The 17,593-nt window shown below is 33.6% G+C and overlaps 5 protein-coding genes across 5 annotated transcripts; 2 read left to right on the forward strand and 3 right to left on the reverse strand.

Moving 5' to 3' along the window:
- Positions 1 to 3,699: 3,699 nt before the first annotated feature.
- LOC108812795 (prolyl 4-hydroxylase 5) lies at positions 3,700 to 5,785 on the reverse strand. Its single transcript, XM_018585159.2, has 8 exons — positions 5,408 to 5,785; positions 5,236 to 5,323; positions 4,833 to 4,930; positions 4,654 to 4,751; positions 4,443 to 4,572; positions 4,173 to 4,360; positions 3,979 to 4,072; positions 3,700 to 3,898 (listed from the first exon to the last, which is right to left on the reverse strand). The coding sequence occupies exons 1-7, from the start codon at positions 5,611 to 5,613 to the stop codon at positions 3,999 to 4,001; spliced, it is 882 nt and encodes a 293-aa protein (XP_018440661.1). The 5' UTR covers positions 5,614 to 5,785; the 3' UTR covers positions 3,700 to 3,898; positions 3,979 to 3,998.
- Positions 5,786 to 8,866: 3,081 nt separating this feature from the next.
- On the reverse strand, positions 8,867 to 10,044 carry LOC108805932 (uncharacterized). The gene is made up of 3 exons (XM_018577924.2): positions 9,554 to 10,044; positions 9,337 to 9,416; positions 8,867 to 9,174 (listed from the first exon to the last, which is right to left on the reverse strand). The coding sequence occupies exons 1-3, from the start codon at positions 9,791 to 9,793 to the stop codon at positions 9,024 to 9,026; spliced, it is 471 nt and encodes a 156-aa protein (XP_018433426.1). The 5' UTR covers positions 9,794 to 10,044; the 3' UTR covers positions 8,867 to 9,023.
- Positions 10,045 to 10,391: 347 nt separating this feature from the next.
- LOC108812798 (uncharacterized) lies at positions 10,392 to 11,164 on the reverse strand. The gene has a single exon (XM_018585163.2). The coding sequence runs from the start codon at positions 11,031 to 11,033 to the stop codon at positions 10,647 to 10,649; it is 387 nt and encodes a 128-aa protein (XP_018440665.1). The 5' UTR covers positions 11,034 to 11,164; the 3' UTR covers positions 10,392 to 10,646.
- A 285-nt stretch (positions 11,165 to 11,449) lies between these two features.
- LOC108805931 (uncharacterized protein At4g04775-like) lies at positions 11,450 to 14,534 on the forward strand. Its single transcript, XM_018577923.2, has 2 exons — positions 11,450 to 11,729; positions 13,828 to 14,534. The coding sequence occupies exon 2, from the start codon at positions 13,840 to 13,842 to the stop codon at positions 14,416 to 14,418; it is 579 nt and encodes a 192-aa protein (XP_018433425.1). The 5' UTR covers positions 11,450 to 11,729; positions 13,828 to 13,839; the 3' UTR covers positions 14,419 to 14,534.
- LOC108808205 (glutathione S-transferase T3-like) lies at positions 12,599 to 13,462 on the forward strand. The gene has a single exon (XM_018580389.1). It carries the CDS (start codon positions 12,599 to 12,601, stop codon positions 13,460 to 13,462), a length of 864 nt encoding a protein of 287 aa, XP_018435891.1.
- Positions 14,535 to 17,593: the final 3,059 nt, after the last annotated feature.

Here is a 17,593-nt window from a genome sequence, read left to right on the forward strand (position 1 = left end):
TTTTCTCGTCTTTTTTCGTTCCTGTCATTAAGCTTCATACAAATTGATCTCTTAAAAACTTCTTTCAAGACCTTTTATTCTGTAATGTTGCAGACACCAGAACTACAAATATGCATATGATATGAAGATGATCTTCGAGACATTTATGATCATAGGCTTTTATCCAATCATCTCAATCTATGTTTATAAACCCCAATGAATGCTTATCCAATTGGCAGTAGGGGTGGACATTTTATCCCTTAAATTTGATTCGATTCATTATTCGTTTCGATTCGATCCGAAAATTTCAAATATCCGTAAACTATTAAAAACTAGGAGTTTGCCGGCGCTACGCGCCGGATTTTACAATAATATATATTTTAATAATTTCGAAATTATTTTTGTCTGTGTTTTTAAAAGAAAATATGGCAAATATGAAGACATTTAAATTTTGTTTTACTTTGTCTATCAGTTTTTGAACTTATTTTGTAAAATTAGCGAACGTTAAATATATGCATAAAATTATCAAAAATATCACACAACCAATATTTGAGACTATACCAAAATTTCTAAGTATTATGCTCATAGAAATGAATAAAGTGTTTTTCTTTACTGTGATCCACCTAATTCTGCAGCGGAAAAAAGTAGGTAAATATTATGTTCATAGGATGAGTTATTCACCTACTTCTCCGATGAAAAAGAAAATCCAAACCCTCCTCTATTTTCGTTTATTTCTTCTATATATCTACCATTTTTTCGATCTCTATCAACTATCTTTTCTTTTTGTTCCCGGATATTTCTAATGCAAATCTATCTCTATATCGTGAATGTTGGTGCAACCTCAATGGCTTAGATCTTTGAAGATCCTCGTCTTCGTCTCTTATATGCCTTGAGTTTCTAGGCTCCAGATGGTTTCAACATAATATTCATCTAAAAACCATGAAAAAGCTCACACAAAAAAGGAAATGACTATAGCTTTAAGTGTTGCTTTGTTATTTTGACTTGATGAACTTCTCTTTGTTGTAAACCGATGTGTTTAAGATAATTTAAATGATAAATTATATTTTATAATTGTTTAATTAGTTTTACTTATATTAAATAACACTTTAAGAAATATTTTTTCTATTATTTTGTTGATTATGTAATCTAATGGTTTTAAAGAACGATTACAAACAGTACAATAAAAACTAAAATTTCCAGTCAATGCATTGCACCAAACCAAATATAACTTTTCATAAACTCTTCAACATGTTAGATTAAAGTAATAGAACCAAACTTTTATAAAGTTAGCTAGTTACATGTATATGGTAAAATTTACAGAAACTCCAGATTTGAAGAACATATCACCCATTCAGAATTTTAATATACCCTTCGTATAACATCTTAATGGTATATGCCATAAATCGTAAACATCGTAAACTCAACTTGTGTTTAGTTATACGCTCAATTAAAATTACAATCTTCGATTTTTTTAAACAAATAATATTTTGAATTTGTAAATCGTTGACTATTCTTCTCACAATCACATTTAATTTTTTTCACAAAATTGTTGTTTTGACAATGTGTTCTGTTGACCCCAACACGACAAAAACTATTGTTGTTCAAACCAATCATTAAATACACTAAAAATGAAAAGTAAGACACAAACAAAGTGAAACAAACTTATACATAAATCATATAAGTCGAACAATGTTTCTCCAAATTAATTTAAGAATCCAGACCTTGTCTTATTTTTGTTCTTCTTCAATAAGAGCAAAGATTCTTAGCCGGAGGCTTGGTCAAGAAAATTCCTCACACTTACACTCATGGCCGGTCCTGGGCTAAAGCTCATAAAGCTAGGGCTTTAGGCGCCAAAAATATATGATTATTAGGGGCGCCAAAGATTAATAGATTCTCACTGGTCCAATGGCTTTGACATCTTCTGCTTTTAACTCACACGTGCGGTTCGAATCGTAGGTCTTCCTTTTTCCTTCTATTCTTTTTTAAAATTTATTTTAGATGATAACGCAAGAATCCGATCAATTTTGTTTCCTTTAGTGACTATCTTTGTTTCCGTTTTGTATTTTTTTTTGTCAACGTTTTGTATCTCTTATTGAATGGCAGATTTTTTTATATTAAATGGCAGTCTTAGAAAATAAAACAAATCAATTAATTTTCCTTTCTCGACTGATGTCATTTACCAGATACAATTCTTATTTCCTCTTCTTTCATTAGCATTACCACATAATTCTTCTTTCATTCTTCATGGTTACAAACTAAAAAAAAATTTAGAATTACTATTTTTCCAGCATAATAAAAACAATTTAAGATTTTGTTTGATTTAAAAAATAAAAATGAAAAAAATTGTTGATAAGGGCATAATTTTTTTTGTGTGCTTTAGGCGCCGTAGCACTACGGACCGGAACTGCTTACACTTACACTTCAGCAAACACATTTATATGCCGAGGATCAAGCGGTTACCTTTTATGATGATGAAGCTGATTAAATGCGACAGAATGGGATAAGCAACGAAAAATATGAATCTGTTACATAGAAGTTGATCGGAATTGGTGAGTTCCGAAGGAGCATGGCGACTCAACTCTTGATCTGCATGATCTAAATAAAGATACCCTAAATGATTTTTGGCTAGTATGATTATACAATTATTGGCCCAATAAAACCATAAGCCCATAGCAACATTACGTCCAGCTGCAGAACGGGATTTGATAATTAATGATACTTTGCCACGTGTATTGATTCCCCCCAAGGAGAAAAAAGTCAACTTTATTAAATAAGAAGATTTGGGAAGCAGATATCCAATCCGATCCGGCATATATAAATATATGTATATCTTGATTATATTTAAAGTTTTAAATGTATAAAATTAGATAATTATTAATCTAACATATGATTTGAAAAATTCTATTCACACTATTACTTACAGTATAACTCTATAAATTAATAATCTATAAATTAATATCTCTATAAATTAAAAGAATTTCATAGTCCCAAATTGAGTTTTGGTTCAATTAATATTTCGATAAATTAATAATCTCTATAAATTAATAAAAATTTTAGTTTTATTGTAGTCCCAACATTATTAATTTATAGATGTTTCACTGTATATAAAAGTATTACATAAAAAGAAGAGAAACAATTTATGACAATTATAATTTTTTTTTAAGTTTTGTGTTATTATAATTGATAATTAAGTTTAAAAAATTTACCAAATATGTAGATTCACTACTTCTTTTAATTTTTATTTTATATATCATTTACATATATTTTACAAAGCAAATTTGTATCACATTTTTAAGATTATTTTGTACTACTCAATAAATATGAGAAATCCGTAAGTATTCGTAAATATCCGTAAATATTTATTTATTTCTCGGATATCCATTTTTCCGGATATCCGTATTTCTCCGAAACAAAGCAAATCGAAAAATTAGATATCTGTAACATACGAAGCAAATCACAAATATCTTCAAAAATTCAGATATCCGATCCGTACCTAGCCCTAATTGGCAGGTATCTTCTTGATCCTATCTTTCATATTTAGGGATATGGACATGCCAGACAGAATGGTTGGATCTAGGTATGCGCATGCTTAAAGATTCACTTAAATTTCGATATCTCAAATTTGGACAGTAGCATCCCGTCCCAGCTGACAAACTGCGCCAGTGGTGAAATGAACCGAGCACAGTTCCTGAATGTTTTTACCAGTCTTAAACCAGTGCGTGGTTGTATTAAATTATTGATGTTATAAAAACAGAACATGTAAAGTTACAAAAATCTCAAATAGTTTAAAAGAAAAAGTTCAAATATCGCTCATGATAAAACACAGCCTAAAGATCATTTCTCACTTGAAAAGAGAAATACAATAATACATCTGTTTGTAACTGTATGTATCCCCACAAACTTTTGCTGTCGTGTAAACCTACAAATAATTAAAGAAGTTGAAGATAATGCAATTCTGAAAATGCCACTAATAGATAGTTCAAGATTTTAAGAGATTACCTCCTCTTATCTTAGTTTTCTTAAACCTTGAACTCATGGACGTGGAACCATTTCGTGGATGACCATTTGTTTCCTTTTACCACTGGGCATCCACCTAAAAATCAAAGCAGATGATATTGAAATTTAGAGACATTAAATATTATTAGCACTGAAAGAAAAAAGAGTTAGTTTTTTGGGTTGTTGAATATCTTCACCGTGCAAACTGGAAGGGTCTAGAGAGGCATCAGGTCTCATGTTCCAGAAAAGTAAAGCATCTCTCTTCTTTGGTAGAACAGAGAGTCCTTCTTTGCCACATTTCGAGAGCTGGTCCCACCATGGGACTGCACTAATGTTTCCTTTTGCTGCTGGGAACACGGTCTCGCCACCATCATCAACATCCGAGCTAATGTATTGCGTCAAAAAAACACATAAGGAAATATCCCTAAGCTAAAGAGAGGATTATGAGATTCTTTTTGGTTACTTACAGGTACATAAGAACAGTGGCTATTCGTTGTCCTCCGTTCTTGGTGTTGAACTCATCTAAGAAATAATCATAGTGAGGCTCATACTTCTGCCCAACTTGGTAGTGAAGAACCTGAAGACCTTCTCCATTTTCTACAAACAGAAAAAAAAACAATGATCCACAAAATCAAGATATGATGGGATTAACTGCAACCCTTGCAAAAGGGAACGTACCAACAGGAATGAAGGTGAAATCAGAAATCCTTTGCTCAATCCTCTCGACAACATGGTCATGTCCTCTTTTAAGAAAAGTCCCAGAGCTAGTCCTTACTCTGAACAGAGACCGTATACACAAACAAATTAACAAACCTTGCCAAGTTTAAACTAAGAAGAAGCAAATTAACTAACAAAACCTGCTATCTTTGCTGCCACCGGTTTTCTCATCGACCACAGTTGACTTAACCATGTTGGGTTTAGCGAGGCTGATGAGGTGCTCACATTCTTCATTGGTCTATAAGAAACAGAAAGCCCAAAAATCACATCTCAGAGACATTTCAATTAAACAACTCATTTTCAGACACAAACCCCCAGAACCACTGAACATTTCCAATGTTGTTCATCAAATCTTAACTAAACAAAACAAAGCCAACTCAGATCTATCAGATCTATCTAAATCCAAAACCTAAGGGATCACAAAGTCAACTCCATCGATCAAATCTTCCAATGAGGGAAACATTTGATCAATGTACGATTAAAAGAGATCTGAACAAAGTCAACCCTAGCTTTATCTTGCGAGACAAGAAATTAAGATTTTACCAAGAAATTGTGGTAAACAACAGCTCTAGGCTCCCACGATATCACTTCAACCCAACGCTCTCCGTTCCCTTCCTCCTCTCCTCCATAACTATTTATCAAAAAATTTCACACAAACTCAGCAATCGATTTCAGAAAATTCAGCTCGGATTCAAAATCGTTTTTAATCACTAACCTCTCATCCTGGCTCTTCCGTACAATGTTGGTCAAATCGTTGGGCTTGGAAGAGTTTCTGTTGGCATTGGGAAGCGACAAGATCCCCAGACCCAGAAGTATCATAAGCACCACCAGCAGACCGATCAGCACCGTGAACGCTTGTGTCGATCGCGATGCTGATTTTCGCGGTTGGTAACGGAGGTTGTTCTTCGATTTCGCCGCCATTCTTGATTTTTGATTTTTGATGTTTGTTTCTCTCTCTCTCTCTCTCAAGATCTAAATGATTAACATTGAAGACGAGAGTAGTTACAGACAAGCTTTGGAGTTTTATTTATAATAACTATTATTATTATTATTGTTTTGTAATTTCGTGTGAGATTGATTCTCTTCTTCGTGTTTGTCTTCTTCGTCGTCCTCGTCGCGTATTTGTTAGATACAGACACTAGAGAGGAAGGTGGCTTTGACTTTTTTAATTCAGACTTAGCCCTTTAGTTTTCTTATATTTCTTGTTTCGTTCCCAATACTTTTGGTAATCAACTTGTTACCCCTAATTAATTTGTTTTCTCGATTAGTGTCTCCTACTGATTTTACTACAATATTCTCAGTTTCATCCCCTAGACATTATTTGCGAAGTGATTTGCCACATGTCTTCTCTACAATTGTTTTCACAAAAAAAATTGTGACGTGGCTATTAAGATTGATGACATGTCATATGGTTAAATATGACATGTACAATTACATTTAATGCTGATATATATTTTGGAAATCTTTGTAAAATATAGCAATAACTCATATATTACATTTTATATTGATTTATATTTTGGTAAACTTTGTAGAATATGATAATAACTCATAAATCATCACTAAAATAAATATACTCAAATATGATATTTTTTAGAATTTCGAAATATTATATAATTTTACTTTAATTATAATATTTTTATTATCTAAAATTTTCTAAATTTTCTGAATTTAAAAAAAAAAAATCGTAATATCATTAGTTTCTTTTAGATATCTACAAATTATGTAAATATTATTTAGTTTTAATTTTTGATAACTATACAATTTTATATGATTTTTGGTAATTTAGTACAAGTTGATTTAATACATTTAACAAAATGAAATAAATAATTTTTTTATCTAAGATTTTAACTTTATATATATACATATATATTCTTAAATATAATTTAAAATAAAAAAAATATTTTCTCTTAATTTTATGCTTAATTAATGATATTTATATTAATTATTGGTAAAAATAATAAATATATAATATTAATAAATTACATTTTAAAATATAAAATTTAACTTTAAAAAAATTCATCACTACACATGGTGCAAAAAAACACCTAGATTAATAATTGTGACATGGCTACTAAAATTGATGACATGTTTTAAAGATTAATATGACATGGAAAATTATATTTAATGTTAATTTATATTTTTGGTTAACTTTTTAAAATATGGTAATAACTCATATATTACATTTATTATCGATTTATATTTTGGACTTTTTAAAAATATGGTAATAACTCATAAATCATCATTAAAATAAATATATTCAATTATAGAATTTCAAATTTCGAAATATCATTTAAATTAAAAATATTTCATAAATATATACATATTTTTATAAAATTATAAAAAAATAAATCATAAAATCAAATTAAATAGTAAAATCATTAGTTTCTTATATATATCTACAGATTTTATAAATATTTTTAATTTTAATTTTTGACAATTATGCAATTTTACATATTTATTTAATATATTTAATTAAAATAAATAGATAAAAAATCTACCTAAGATTATAATTTTAAATATATACATGAACATTCTTAAATATAATTCCAAATAAACAAAATTGTTTTTATCTTAATTTTAATGTTCAGTGAAATCAAATTTGTAAAATACTGATAAGAAAAATAAAATTGATAATATTAATAAAATAATTTAGACATTTTTCTATAAGATAATAATATTTCTAGAATATAAAAGATTGATTATACATAAACGGAATTTATTTGTATTTTTCTTCATATTTTTCCAAAAACATAAAAAAAAACAGAAAATATCTATCAAATTTTAAAATATAGACTTATATATTTTTAAAAAACATATATAAATTATACATAAATATATTTATGAACCTAAGGTAAACTAAAAAATGTAATTAGCAAAATCGTTTTATTTTAGTCTAATTATAACCAAAACATTATGAATAAAAAATGATATAGCCCAATATACCAAATGCAAGTAATGAAATCAATCAAAATATGAACAATTAAATCAACCAATTATTATGACGTATCTTTTTTGCATATATTCATATACGTGAATAAATTTTCAATATTTTACAAGTTATGTTTATTAATGAATATCTGATTTACTTTTTTCTATTTTTCTAAAATAAGATATATCAAATTAAACAAAATTTTATGAAATATATTTACAAATATAAGAGGATAAACTGAATTACCTACTAATACGATAATTTTAACCTAATGAGAAAAATCATCATTAATTTAACCGTCTATGTACAACTCAAAAATAAAAGTTGAAATAATACAAAATATCATACTTAAAACATAAAGATATTTAATACATTTTTTTATACATACAAATAAAAGATTACTTAAAACATATAAACAAACAAAGTAAAATACTTATTTGTAAATATTTATTCTCGTGCATGAGCACGGGAGAATCACCTAATTTGTCTATATATGTTTCTCACATTTTTAGCTTAAAATAATGGAGTGGTTGGAATAGAAAAAGAGTCTCTAATTGCTGGATTATTTTATTTGTGAGTTGGCTGGCAATAAGGAACATTTCGTGATCACTCTTAAATGATATTATCTGAACATTCAAATGTGAAACAACTTTGCTCATAGGTGAAATAAACTTATAGATAAAAAAAGATTGCTAGATTTGCTTTGGTAGATGTCAAATAATTAGGTGTTGATGGATTAAAGAGTTTTAACTCTAATACTATCTTTTAAGTGAAGTTAGTAATGGAAAATAGCATATAGATCTCTCATTACCAATGATATGGATCTTTCAATGCAATTTTTCTTTCTTTATTGACAAATTGAGATGTGGTAAGAACATGTTAGACATTACCAAAACATGATTTGGTCACATCTTGAAATGTTTATTTGTCTGTCCAATAAAAAAAGGATAGTCAACATTTTCTTTAGTAGGTATTGTTTAATACAAGTACACTTACTTGTCAGAGTAATCCAATTCTTATCAACATAAAGAGAATATAGATCCATTCCAGATTAGTTTAGATTTTTTTTATTACATTCATCCCAAAAAGATCCGATTGTCTTCTTGGATTAAGTTTATTAATAATTCAGTAATAGAAAATTTGAGATAAACGTAGATAATTGTTCATCTGAGATGTATGAATCTTTCTTAGGGAAAATTATAAAGACACCAAATGTACCATCCATGGAACAAGAAGAACTTAATGTTCCATAGTAAGATTGAATTTTATTCAACACTTACAAATCAACAACCACACACCAAAGTCCAGATCCATTAGCATGGAAAACAGTAACACATAAATGTACAAAGACACATACACACACAAATATATAGACATATAACGCAAGACAATTTCCCCATTGTTAAAAGACATTGAGCGAAGTTGCATAGAGAGGAATGCAAGGCTTGAAGGAGAAATAGTTTGGTACATAAGACGAAAACCTCTTTCTCTTGAGTGAATCTGCAGATCCAAGAGCAGGCTGGTTCAAGTATGCGTACTTACTCTTCATCCACCTGATAGATGATATACACATCAACATTCAAAGTTAAAATCATATTACTGCATCGCAAATAGCTGAGAAAAAAAAAACAGGTGGCTACTATTCTAGACTCATTATATGGTCTAAGATATTTTAAAAAGAGTAAAGATTAAATGGAGGAGAATTAAACAGAGACCAGTCTTTAATTCCCTCATGAACTTCGGTTTCTGGATCCTCCATGTCCAAGCTTTCTTCAAAGCGTTTGTAGTCCTCATCCTGCAACAGATACACAGATTAGAGAACCACTAGCTTCTTCAGAATCATACCAAGTTGAAAGCATGAGACCATCTGACTATCTCTCGTCAACGATCTAAAAAACCACACAAGAACTGTTAAAACAGAAAAGGACATACAGAGAGATTACGGGCTCTGACACGAGCTGCAGCCTTGATAGCAGCAAAGAGATGCTCCTCTTCAATGATCTGCTTCTGCCTCCAGAACTTCTTGATCTGTTTATTGGTTATGCTGTCTCCCTCGATCTTTCTTGATCCATATCCTGGAGATGGAGGAAGCGGTGGGGGAGGAGGTGGCATCGATGACTTCTTGAATCCCAAATTCTCAGAACCATCCATAATCTGCTTCTTCATATTCATACCAAGAACCTCACCTTCACCAGCTAAAACACTGAAACCTTTATACACAACAAAAAGAGGACAACGAGCTACTAAATCTACAGATTCTGTATCCAACTTTCAAACTAAAGAGATACACCTAAGATTCTTAAGGTTCTACCAAACAATTATCGTCGTCTACGTCTACTCTTCTAATTTATCTTGTACGTTAAGACAAACTAATAGCTTATAAACTGTAGAAGATAAAGACAGGTAGATGTAACTTATAATCTTCACTCAATGATAAAGTAAGCAATTAGATGATGTAAGGATAATGTAAAATATATGGTCTTGGAGCACCTAATGGTACATCTTTCAATCACATCCGTTGAATCATGAATGGCCATCGCAATCAATATCACCGAAAGGCCACTTTCATCATGACGTTCTCCCTTAAACTAACCATTGGTTCTTGTTCTGTTCTTCACTTAAATGCTTTAAGCCGCCGATAGTGATAAATAAAAATAAAACAACAACTTTTGAGTTCCTCGTACGAACATTCAACCAATGAATAACGAATTAGTCTCACCAAAGAAGCGAATCGCCACAGCATGAACTGATGGGTACTGAAGAAAAGATGAAAAGACAAACACAAACACTACAAGCACATACTTATTTACATGTGTGTATGTATATATCTGTGTAAAGTTTAAACTTTGCCCATTACAAGAACTGATGATTGTTGAAGAAAGATTAAAAAATAAATTACGAAAAGATTCACATGAAACACAAACAGCACCAATATAATCACAAACCCAACTCAATTACATACATACATGCGTGTGTGTATATCTCTATCTAAAGCTTAAACACTCTGATTCGCGTAGAGGTTTTATTAGGTGGTCTGTGACGAGATCAAAAGGGTCTTGGTTTTGAATCGATAACGAGGAGCACGAGGAACGACCTGACTCGGACCGAACCCGTACTGACCGATACCTCCGGTGAGAGGAGGACCATCGTCGTAGATGTAACCCACGAGGTGGCCGCAGCTGTTGCACTTGATCTTGGTCCGTTTGCGTTGGATTCCCCAGTAATCTAGGGTTTCGAAGAAGGGCATGATCTTGTCCTCTTTCTCGAACCTGAATCTGTCGGCGTCGACGGCGGCGAAGGAGATGGTTCCTTTGTTGCCGGCTTCGAAGTAGAAATCGGGAGGGAACATGTCGTTGGGGTTAAGATTTAGATCGGATCCGCATTCCTTGCAGGAGTAGATCGTGAACGCCATTTCTCTAATGCTTACTTCTCTTCTTCTCTATCGTTTCTTCTTCTTAACTTTTTGCTTTGTGCGGAAATTTTCTCCAGAAACGCGTTTCTTCGGTCGTCGTAACTGACTTGGATTTTTCTGCCGGTGTCAAATCGCGTAATGGGCTTTGTGTACTTTAAATGTGTGGGCCTTCCGTTATTTTTTCCTTGTACTAAACATGATTATATTTTGTTTGTCTTGTGAAAGGGTTAATGAAACAACTCATTTTAACATCTTTACTGGTGTCCTTAGACCCAGTCCTTAGTCATTTTCGGCCCAAAAGAAAATGAAAAAGGCTGAAAATACTAAGAAATGTTGAGTTTTGTCCTAAAATAAGGACTTTTTGTTTCTCGTCCTTAGTGACAGGTGGCGAGTGGCGAGTGGAGAGAGAAGCGTGGTAGGGCAAAGACCATTTCTCTCGCTTCACAACTCTCTCTTGGTTTCTCACGAAAACCTCTTGACGGCGAAAGGGCGAAAGAGATACCCAGAGCTCATAGATCGATTTCATCCCGTTTGAAGAGAGCATCGGTTATTTCACTCCGTTGAGTCCGATAATCAGTCCGACGGTGCGATTCTCCGCCGATTACATCCCGTTTTGGAGAGAGATTCGTTGTTTGTGAGTGATTTCGCGAACTCGAGTGAGATCTTTTGGCCGACCGAAAGCTTCAATCATAAAAGGTAATTGTTTCTGTACCGCTTAGTGATTGCATGAATCGTTTATGGTTGTGATTTCTCTAACGAGTTTATGGTTGTGATTGCATGAATCGTTTGTTGTTAAACTATCGGTCTGTCTTGTTGCTGTTTGTTGTGATTGCATGAATCGTTTTTTGATGAAAGAGTTATAGAGTTTATCTTTTCATTGATATGTTCTGTTATTGTAATAAAATAGATTGAAGTAATAAAATAGATTGAAGTAATGTAGTTTAGTTGTGAAGATAATGTTCTATCTCTTGTGTCTGTAATGAAATAACTCTGTAGTTTGTTTCTGTAATGAAGTAATGTAGTATTGAGGAAAGAGTTCACAAGTTTATCTCTTGTTTCTGTACCCACATAAGTCGCATGATATGTGTTCTATCTCTTGTTTCTGCAATGAAGTAATGTACTTTCTGTAGCCAAATAATTCTCTAGTTTGTTTGCAACCTAACCGTGTAGACATGAACTCTCTAGTTTGTTTGTATAATGAAATAGTCTAGTTTGTTTTGTAACCAAATCGTGTATACCGAAATGATAGTCTACTGTGAAGTGGAACCAAGTGTAGTTATTATTAATGGCTACGTAGCTAGTGTAGTTTGTTTGGTTGGTGTTAGGTCATTATAATGAAATGTCTCTTGACTGTTAATGCACTTGTAAAAGTTGGTTGTGTAATGTGTAATAACTCTGATGTACTTTGGTAGTTAGGTCATTATGGTTGTGTTTAATTACAGTTTTTTCTTCTATTAAACCCCCTTCTCCGAGATAATTTAATCTCCATCATCTTCTTTTTTTCTTCTATAATCCCTTATCTCTTCCGCTTTCTCTTCTATAATCCCTTATCTCTTCTTACTGCTATGGATTCAAGGATTCCATATAGCCAGTCTTCTGGCTATGTGGGGCTTCTTCACAGTCAACACGAAAGTGTTCTTCCTGAAAACTCTGGTTATGAGAGTTTTTATTCTGGATCTTCAGAAATCCCTCAGTTTAGTTCACAACAATGTGAGGCTCCAATTCCACCTACAGACAGAACCGTGGAGCGTGGGAAGAGACATAAATGGACCCCAGCCGATGACGAGGTCCTAATCAGTGCGTGGCTAAACACATCCAAGGATTGTATAGTCGGCAATGACCAAAAGTCAGGGACCTTCTGGGCACGAGTAGGAGAATATTTCTACGGAGCTGCAAATGGTGAAAAGAGGGCGCATCTCGGTTATAAGCAGAGGTGGCACAAGATTAATGACCTAGTTAACAAGTTTTGTGGGTCGTTTGCGGCTGCAGAGAGAAAAATGAGTAGTGGTCAGAATGACAATGATGTTCTCAAGGTGGCGCATGATATCTACTATTCCGATTACAACAGCAAATTTACACTTGAGCATGCTTGGTGTGTGATGAGGTATGAACAGAAATGGCTTAACCTCAACACTAAACCTTCTGGAAGTTCAAAGAGAAAACCCGATGAAACTGGAACCCAAGCTTCAACCACGAGTGTTGGTGATGAGGAGGCCCGTCCTGAAGGTGTGAAGGCTGCAAAGGCTAGAAGGGCTAATGGTCAAGGGAAGTCTGTTGCTGACTATGCGCAGCTTTGGGAATTGAGGAAGGAGGATTTGGCGGAGAAAAAGATTCTGACGAAGCTTGCCATTCTTGACAGTCTCATTGCCAAAAAGACCAACTCACTGAGGCTGAAGAAGTTGCCAAGCAAAAGCTCCTCGCCGAGTTAATCTGAGAAATGTCTTCCAAGCAGAAGCTCTAGCTGTTTGTGTCTTAAGTACAATGCTGAAATGTCTACCTGTCTGTGTTTTTAATGTATTTACTTGTTGCTTTCTATTTTTAATTTGTGTCTTCAGTTTGTTCATCAGTCTCTGCTATTATGTCCACTGAAGTTTTAAAATGTCTCTGCTTTAATGTTCAATCACGTTTCTGTTATGTAACATATTTTTAAATGTCTGCTATTATGAATGAAGTTTATAAATGTCTATGCTATTATGGTAATATGTTCTTATTTGAATTATGATAAGTGAAGTTAAAAAGGTTGTTTATCAGGTTTAATGTATGCTTATTCAATGATTCTTTCAATGTTTTTCAGGTTACACAAGATATGGGGCATGATTATAGTTACACGCAGCCGTCTCAGTCAGACGACTATGGTTTAGGGGACTCAGCAGAGAGTGGGTTCAGCCAGACAGAAGCTGAAATTGATATACTTTTGGACCAAGCTCAAATTGATGCTGCACGGATTTACTATCCTCCCCAGCCCGAGGTTGAGTTCGGCTTCCCAAAGGAATGCTACTGTGGTGGCGAACCGCTGACAGCCACATCGTACACAAGGAATGATCCTGGGAGAAGGTTCTATACCTGCGAGAACAGAGACGATGGAGACTGCCATGTCTGGAAGTGGTGGGATGTCGCGGCAACGGAGGAGATCAGAGCCATATCGAGGCAGTGTCAGCAGCTCTCTGATAAGGTTGATTATCTCTCCTTTATGAGTGACTACGGCACTCATCTTAACCAGGTAAAGGAACTGCAAAGTGAGACAGAGGACAAGTTGGTTAGGCTTGAGAGAATTGTGTGTGACTTAGCTAAAACAAAATCTAGGTTTGCCAATGGCTTTGAACTCATTGTAGGTATTATGGTAGTTGTCTTTGTGATAATAGGCATGATTGTCGGGTTTAAGTAACAGGCTATTGCTATGTCTTTGTGATAATAGGCATGAACTGTATTAGTAACAGGGCGTTGAACTATGTTTTGTATTCTGGTGTATTGTATGCAACTAAACAAGAATACTTCATTGCGGTTATGGTTATTGTCTTAGTTTTCATTGGTATGTCTAATGTGTAATGTTTATGTTGTAATGAGACTGCCTAGATTATGAATCAGATGTTTCTGTAATGATTCAGATTGTTTATGTGACAATTATGTTTAATATTTTTGTCACAATATTTGTGTGAAATGTGTTGTGTTTATTATTGCTCGTGACTGAAGAACTACTCACAAGCTGTACTAACCAAATCAAAAGTGTCAGAATCCATCAAAAATATGTAGTGTCAAGTGTGCTTGTGAGTCACAAGATGTACTTACAATAAATAAAGTTAGTGTCACAAGATGTACTAAAGGGTCAGAAGAAACCAAACAACAATCACAAGAAACCAAACAACAATCACAAGATGCACTTGGTTTACCTATAAATATGAGAAACTTACTCGCATTATCACACAACAAATCATCTATCTTCTTCTCATTTTCACAAACACTTTTTCTCATTTTCAGAAACACTTCTTCTCATTTTCAAAATGGCATCTTCTTCACATTATCATTACCGCAAAGGTAATGATGATGAATTTGATTCGATGTTTGATGAAGTTTTTGAAAACCCTAATCTTTTTCCAGAACCTAAAGAGCGCAAGAGACGAATTTTTATCGACAGACAACGACAAGAAGGCAACATCAAACTCTGGAATGATTATTTCAGTGAAAATCCAACATACGGCGCCAATTTATTTCGCCGACGGTTTCGAATGAACAAATCATTGTTCTTGCGTATTGTGCATCGTCTCTCTACAGAAGTAGCGTATTTTCAACAAACTGAAGATGCAGCCGGGCGAGTTGGTCTATCTCCCCTACAAAAATGTACTGCCGCAATTCGTCAATTGGCATACGGTGGTGGGGCAGATACAGTTGATGAATATGTACGACTTGGTGAATCAACGGCTCGAAAGTGTTTGCACCTGTTTACTGCCGCAATAATTGACTTGTTTGGCGATCAATATCTAAGACATCCCACACCAGAGGATCTTCAAAGACTACTCCAACAAGGAGAAGAACGTGGCTTTCCAGGGATGGTTGGAAGCATTGATTGTATGCATTGGGAGTGGAAGAATTGCCCCCGCTCTTGGAAAGGAATGTATTCACGAGCAACCGATAAACCGACATTGGTGTTGGAGGCAGTAGCTTCATATGACCTCTGGATATGGCATGCGTTTTTTGGAGCTCCAGGTACTATGAACGACCTAAATATTTTTGATCGATCACCTGTTTTCGATGACATTATTAACGGAATAGCTCCGCAAGTCGACTTCTATGTCAATGGGAGGGAATATCATTTGGCTTACTATCTCACGGATGGTATTTATCCTAATTGGGCGACTTTTATTCAATCTATCCGACTCCCACAGTCTCGGAAACATTGTTTATTTGCTAATAAACAAGAGTCTGTGCGAAAAGATGTTGAGCGTGCCTTTGGAGTCCTGCAAGCTCGATTCGCCGTTGTTAAGAATCCATCAAAGTTATGGGATAAGCAAAAAATAAAAAATATTATGAAAGCATGTATCATACTCCACAATATGATTGTGGAAGATGAACGAGGATCATACACTCTTCGTAACGTTTCAGAATTTACTCAAGGAGAAGGAGAAGGAGAAGATGTCGAGCGTTCATATTCCATCGGTTTCTCGGGAAATCCCGACAATACAACAGATCCTCGAAAAATAATTCGGGATAATCAAACCCATCAACAATTAAAAAAAGATTTGATTGAAAATATATGGAATAAATTTGGACATCTTCCAAATAACATTTAGTTTTAAAGTTTCTATGAATTGAATAAAATGATTGTTTGTTTTTTTTTATTTTGATGTTTGTAATTTTTTTTTCTAATTTTCAGTTGTTTGCAATTTTAATGTTAAAGTTCTCTTTTATATATTTTATTTTTAACTTCTATTCTTATATGTCATTACAAAGTAAAATAAACAATTAATCACTAAGGACAAACTTAGAAGTCCCACCAATAATCTCTATTCTAATGATTGTCCTTACCAAAGTTCTTTAAGTACAAAGTAATAATAAACAATTTAAGGACTCAAATTTTAAGGACACCAGTATAGATGCTCTTATTTTCGTATTTTCAACTGATTTGAAGCTTTTTTTTTTCATGTAAATTTCATTACTAGAATGATGGTGTGGTTACAACTTCTTAATTGAACCAAAATATGCTAACTAAAACTGTTATCTATTAGGAACTGCAAAAAAAGTTTAAAAAAAAAATCCCTTAAGAAACTATGATTTAGGTCTATAGCAAACCACTAATGGTGAATAATGAAGCTAATTTGAAACTATAACAAGAAACAACATAATTAATCACGAACAAACCACTTCCTTCTTGATCACCTAAGACGATCAAGAGAATAGCCACAGGCAGTTCAGACAAACATACATTTGAAGGTGGTTCCAAACGGCTTCAGCAGAGACGTCTGGAAACGGCCCCAGAATATGCTAGGAAAAAGACGTCGAGCAAACAGACCCAAAAGGCCAAAACCAATGCAGCTGAAAGAAAATGTGTAATACCGTCCTTCCAACCAGTGAAGATGAAGAGCAAAAATGGGGTCAACGCAGACGATAAAATCATCCTCTCAATCGGCCACGTATTTAGAAGAAACGGTGGAGACGTCGAAAGAGAAACACATAGCTAATGCCGTAGGTAAATATAGGGAGGTGAGAACGCGGAAGGAGACTGGTAGAAGACTCCTCAACGACAAGCAGCACCAATTGCGAACGAGAGTTTTATTAGAGTTATTATACCGGTTTATGTATTTGAGTAAACCGGGTCTCACTTATGTATAAATAGCATTCACATTGTACAGTTACAGTTTAAGTGAAATACAAACAACTTTTACATCTGTAACAAACTTTTCACTCTCTCTCATCTCTCTCATCGCCATCTTCGATCGAGCTGGATCTTGAGCTTCACCAGCTCTAATATGGTATCAGAGCCTCTCTGATCTCGTCTCTTCCGCTTCGTCTTTACTCGTACGTTGATCGGTGATGAGTGTTGCTTACAATCCGCGACTTCTGGATCT

This window comes from Raphanus sativus, chromosome 6, assembly GCF_000801105.2.
Source record: "Raphanus sativus cultivar WK10039 chromosome 6, ASM80110v3, whole genome shotgun sequence".
Taxonomy (NCBI): Eukaryota; Viridiplantae; Streptophyta; class Magnoliopsida; order Brassicales; family Brassicaceae; genus Raphanus; species Raphanus sativus.

Coding starts and splice junctions, on each gene's coding strand:
- LOC108812795 (XM_018585159.2), bottom strand. CDS start 5,613: ATGGCGGCGAAATCGAAGAACAACCTCCGTTACCAACCGCGAAAATCA. Junction 4,752..4,832: donor GGTGGCAGCAAAGATAGCAG/GTTTTGTTAGTT, acceptor GTCTCTGTTCAG/AGTAAGGACTAGCTCTGGGA. Junction 4,573..4,653: donor TTTCACCTTCATTCCTGTTG/GTACGTTCCCTT, acceptor TTCTGTTTGTAG/AAAATGGAGAAGGTCTTCAG.
- LOC108805932 (XM_018577924.2), bottom strand. CDS start 9,793: ATGAATATGAAGAAGCAGATTATGGATGGTTCTGAGAATTTGGGATTC. Junction 9,417..9,553: donor TCAGAGCCCGTAATCTCTCT/GTATGTCCTTTT, acceptor TATCTGTTGCAG/GATGAGGACTACAAACGCTT. Junction 9,175..9,336: donor CATGAGGGAATTAAAGACTG/GTCTCTGTTTAA, acceptor ATCATCTATCAG/GTGGATGAAGAGTAAGTACG.
- LOC108812798 (XM_018585163.2), bottom strand. CDS start 11,033: ATGGCGTTCACGATCTACTCCTGCAAGGAATGCGGATCCGATCTAAAT.
- LOC108808205 (XM_018580389.1), top strand. CDS start 12,599: ATGGATTCAAGGATTCCATATAGCCAGTCTTCTGGCTATGTGGGGCTT.
- LOC108805931 (XM_018577923.2), top strand. CDS start 13,840: ATGGGGCATGATTATAGTTACACGCAGCCGTCTCAGTCAGACGACTAT.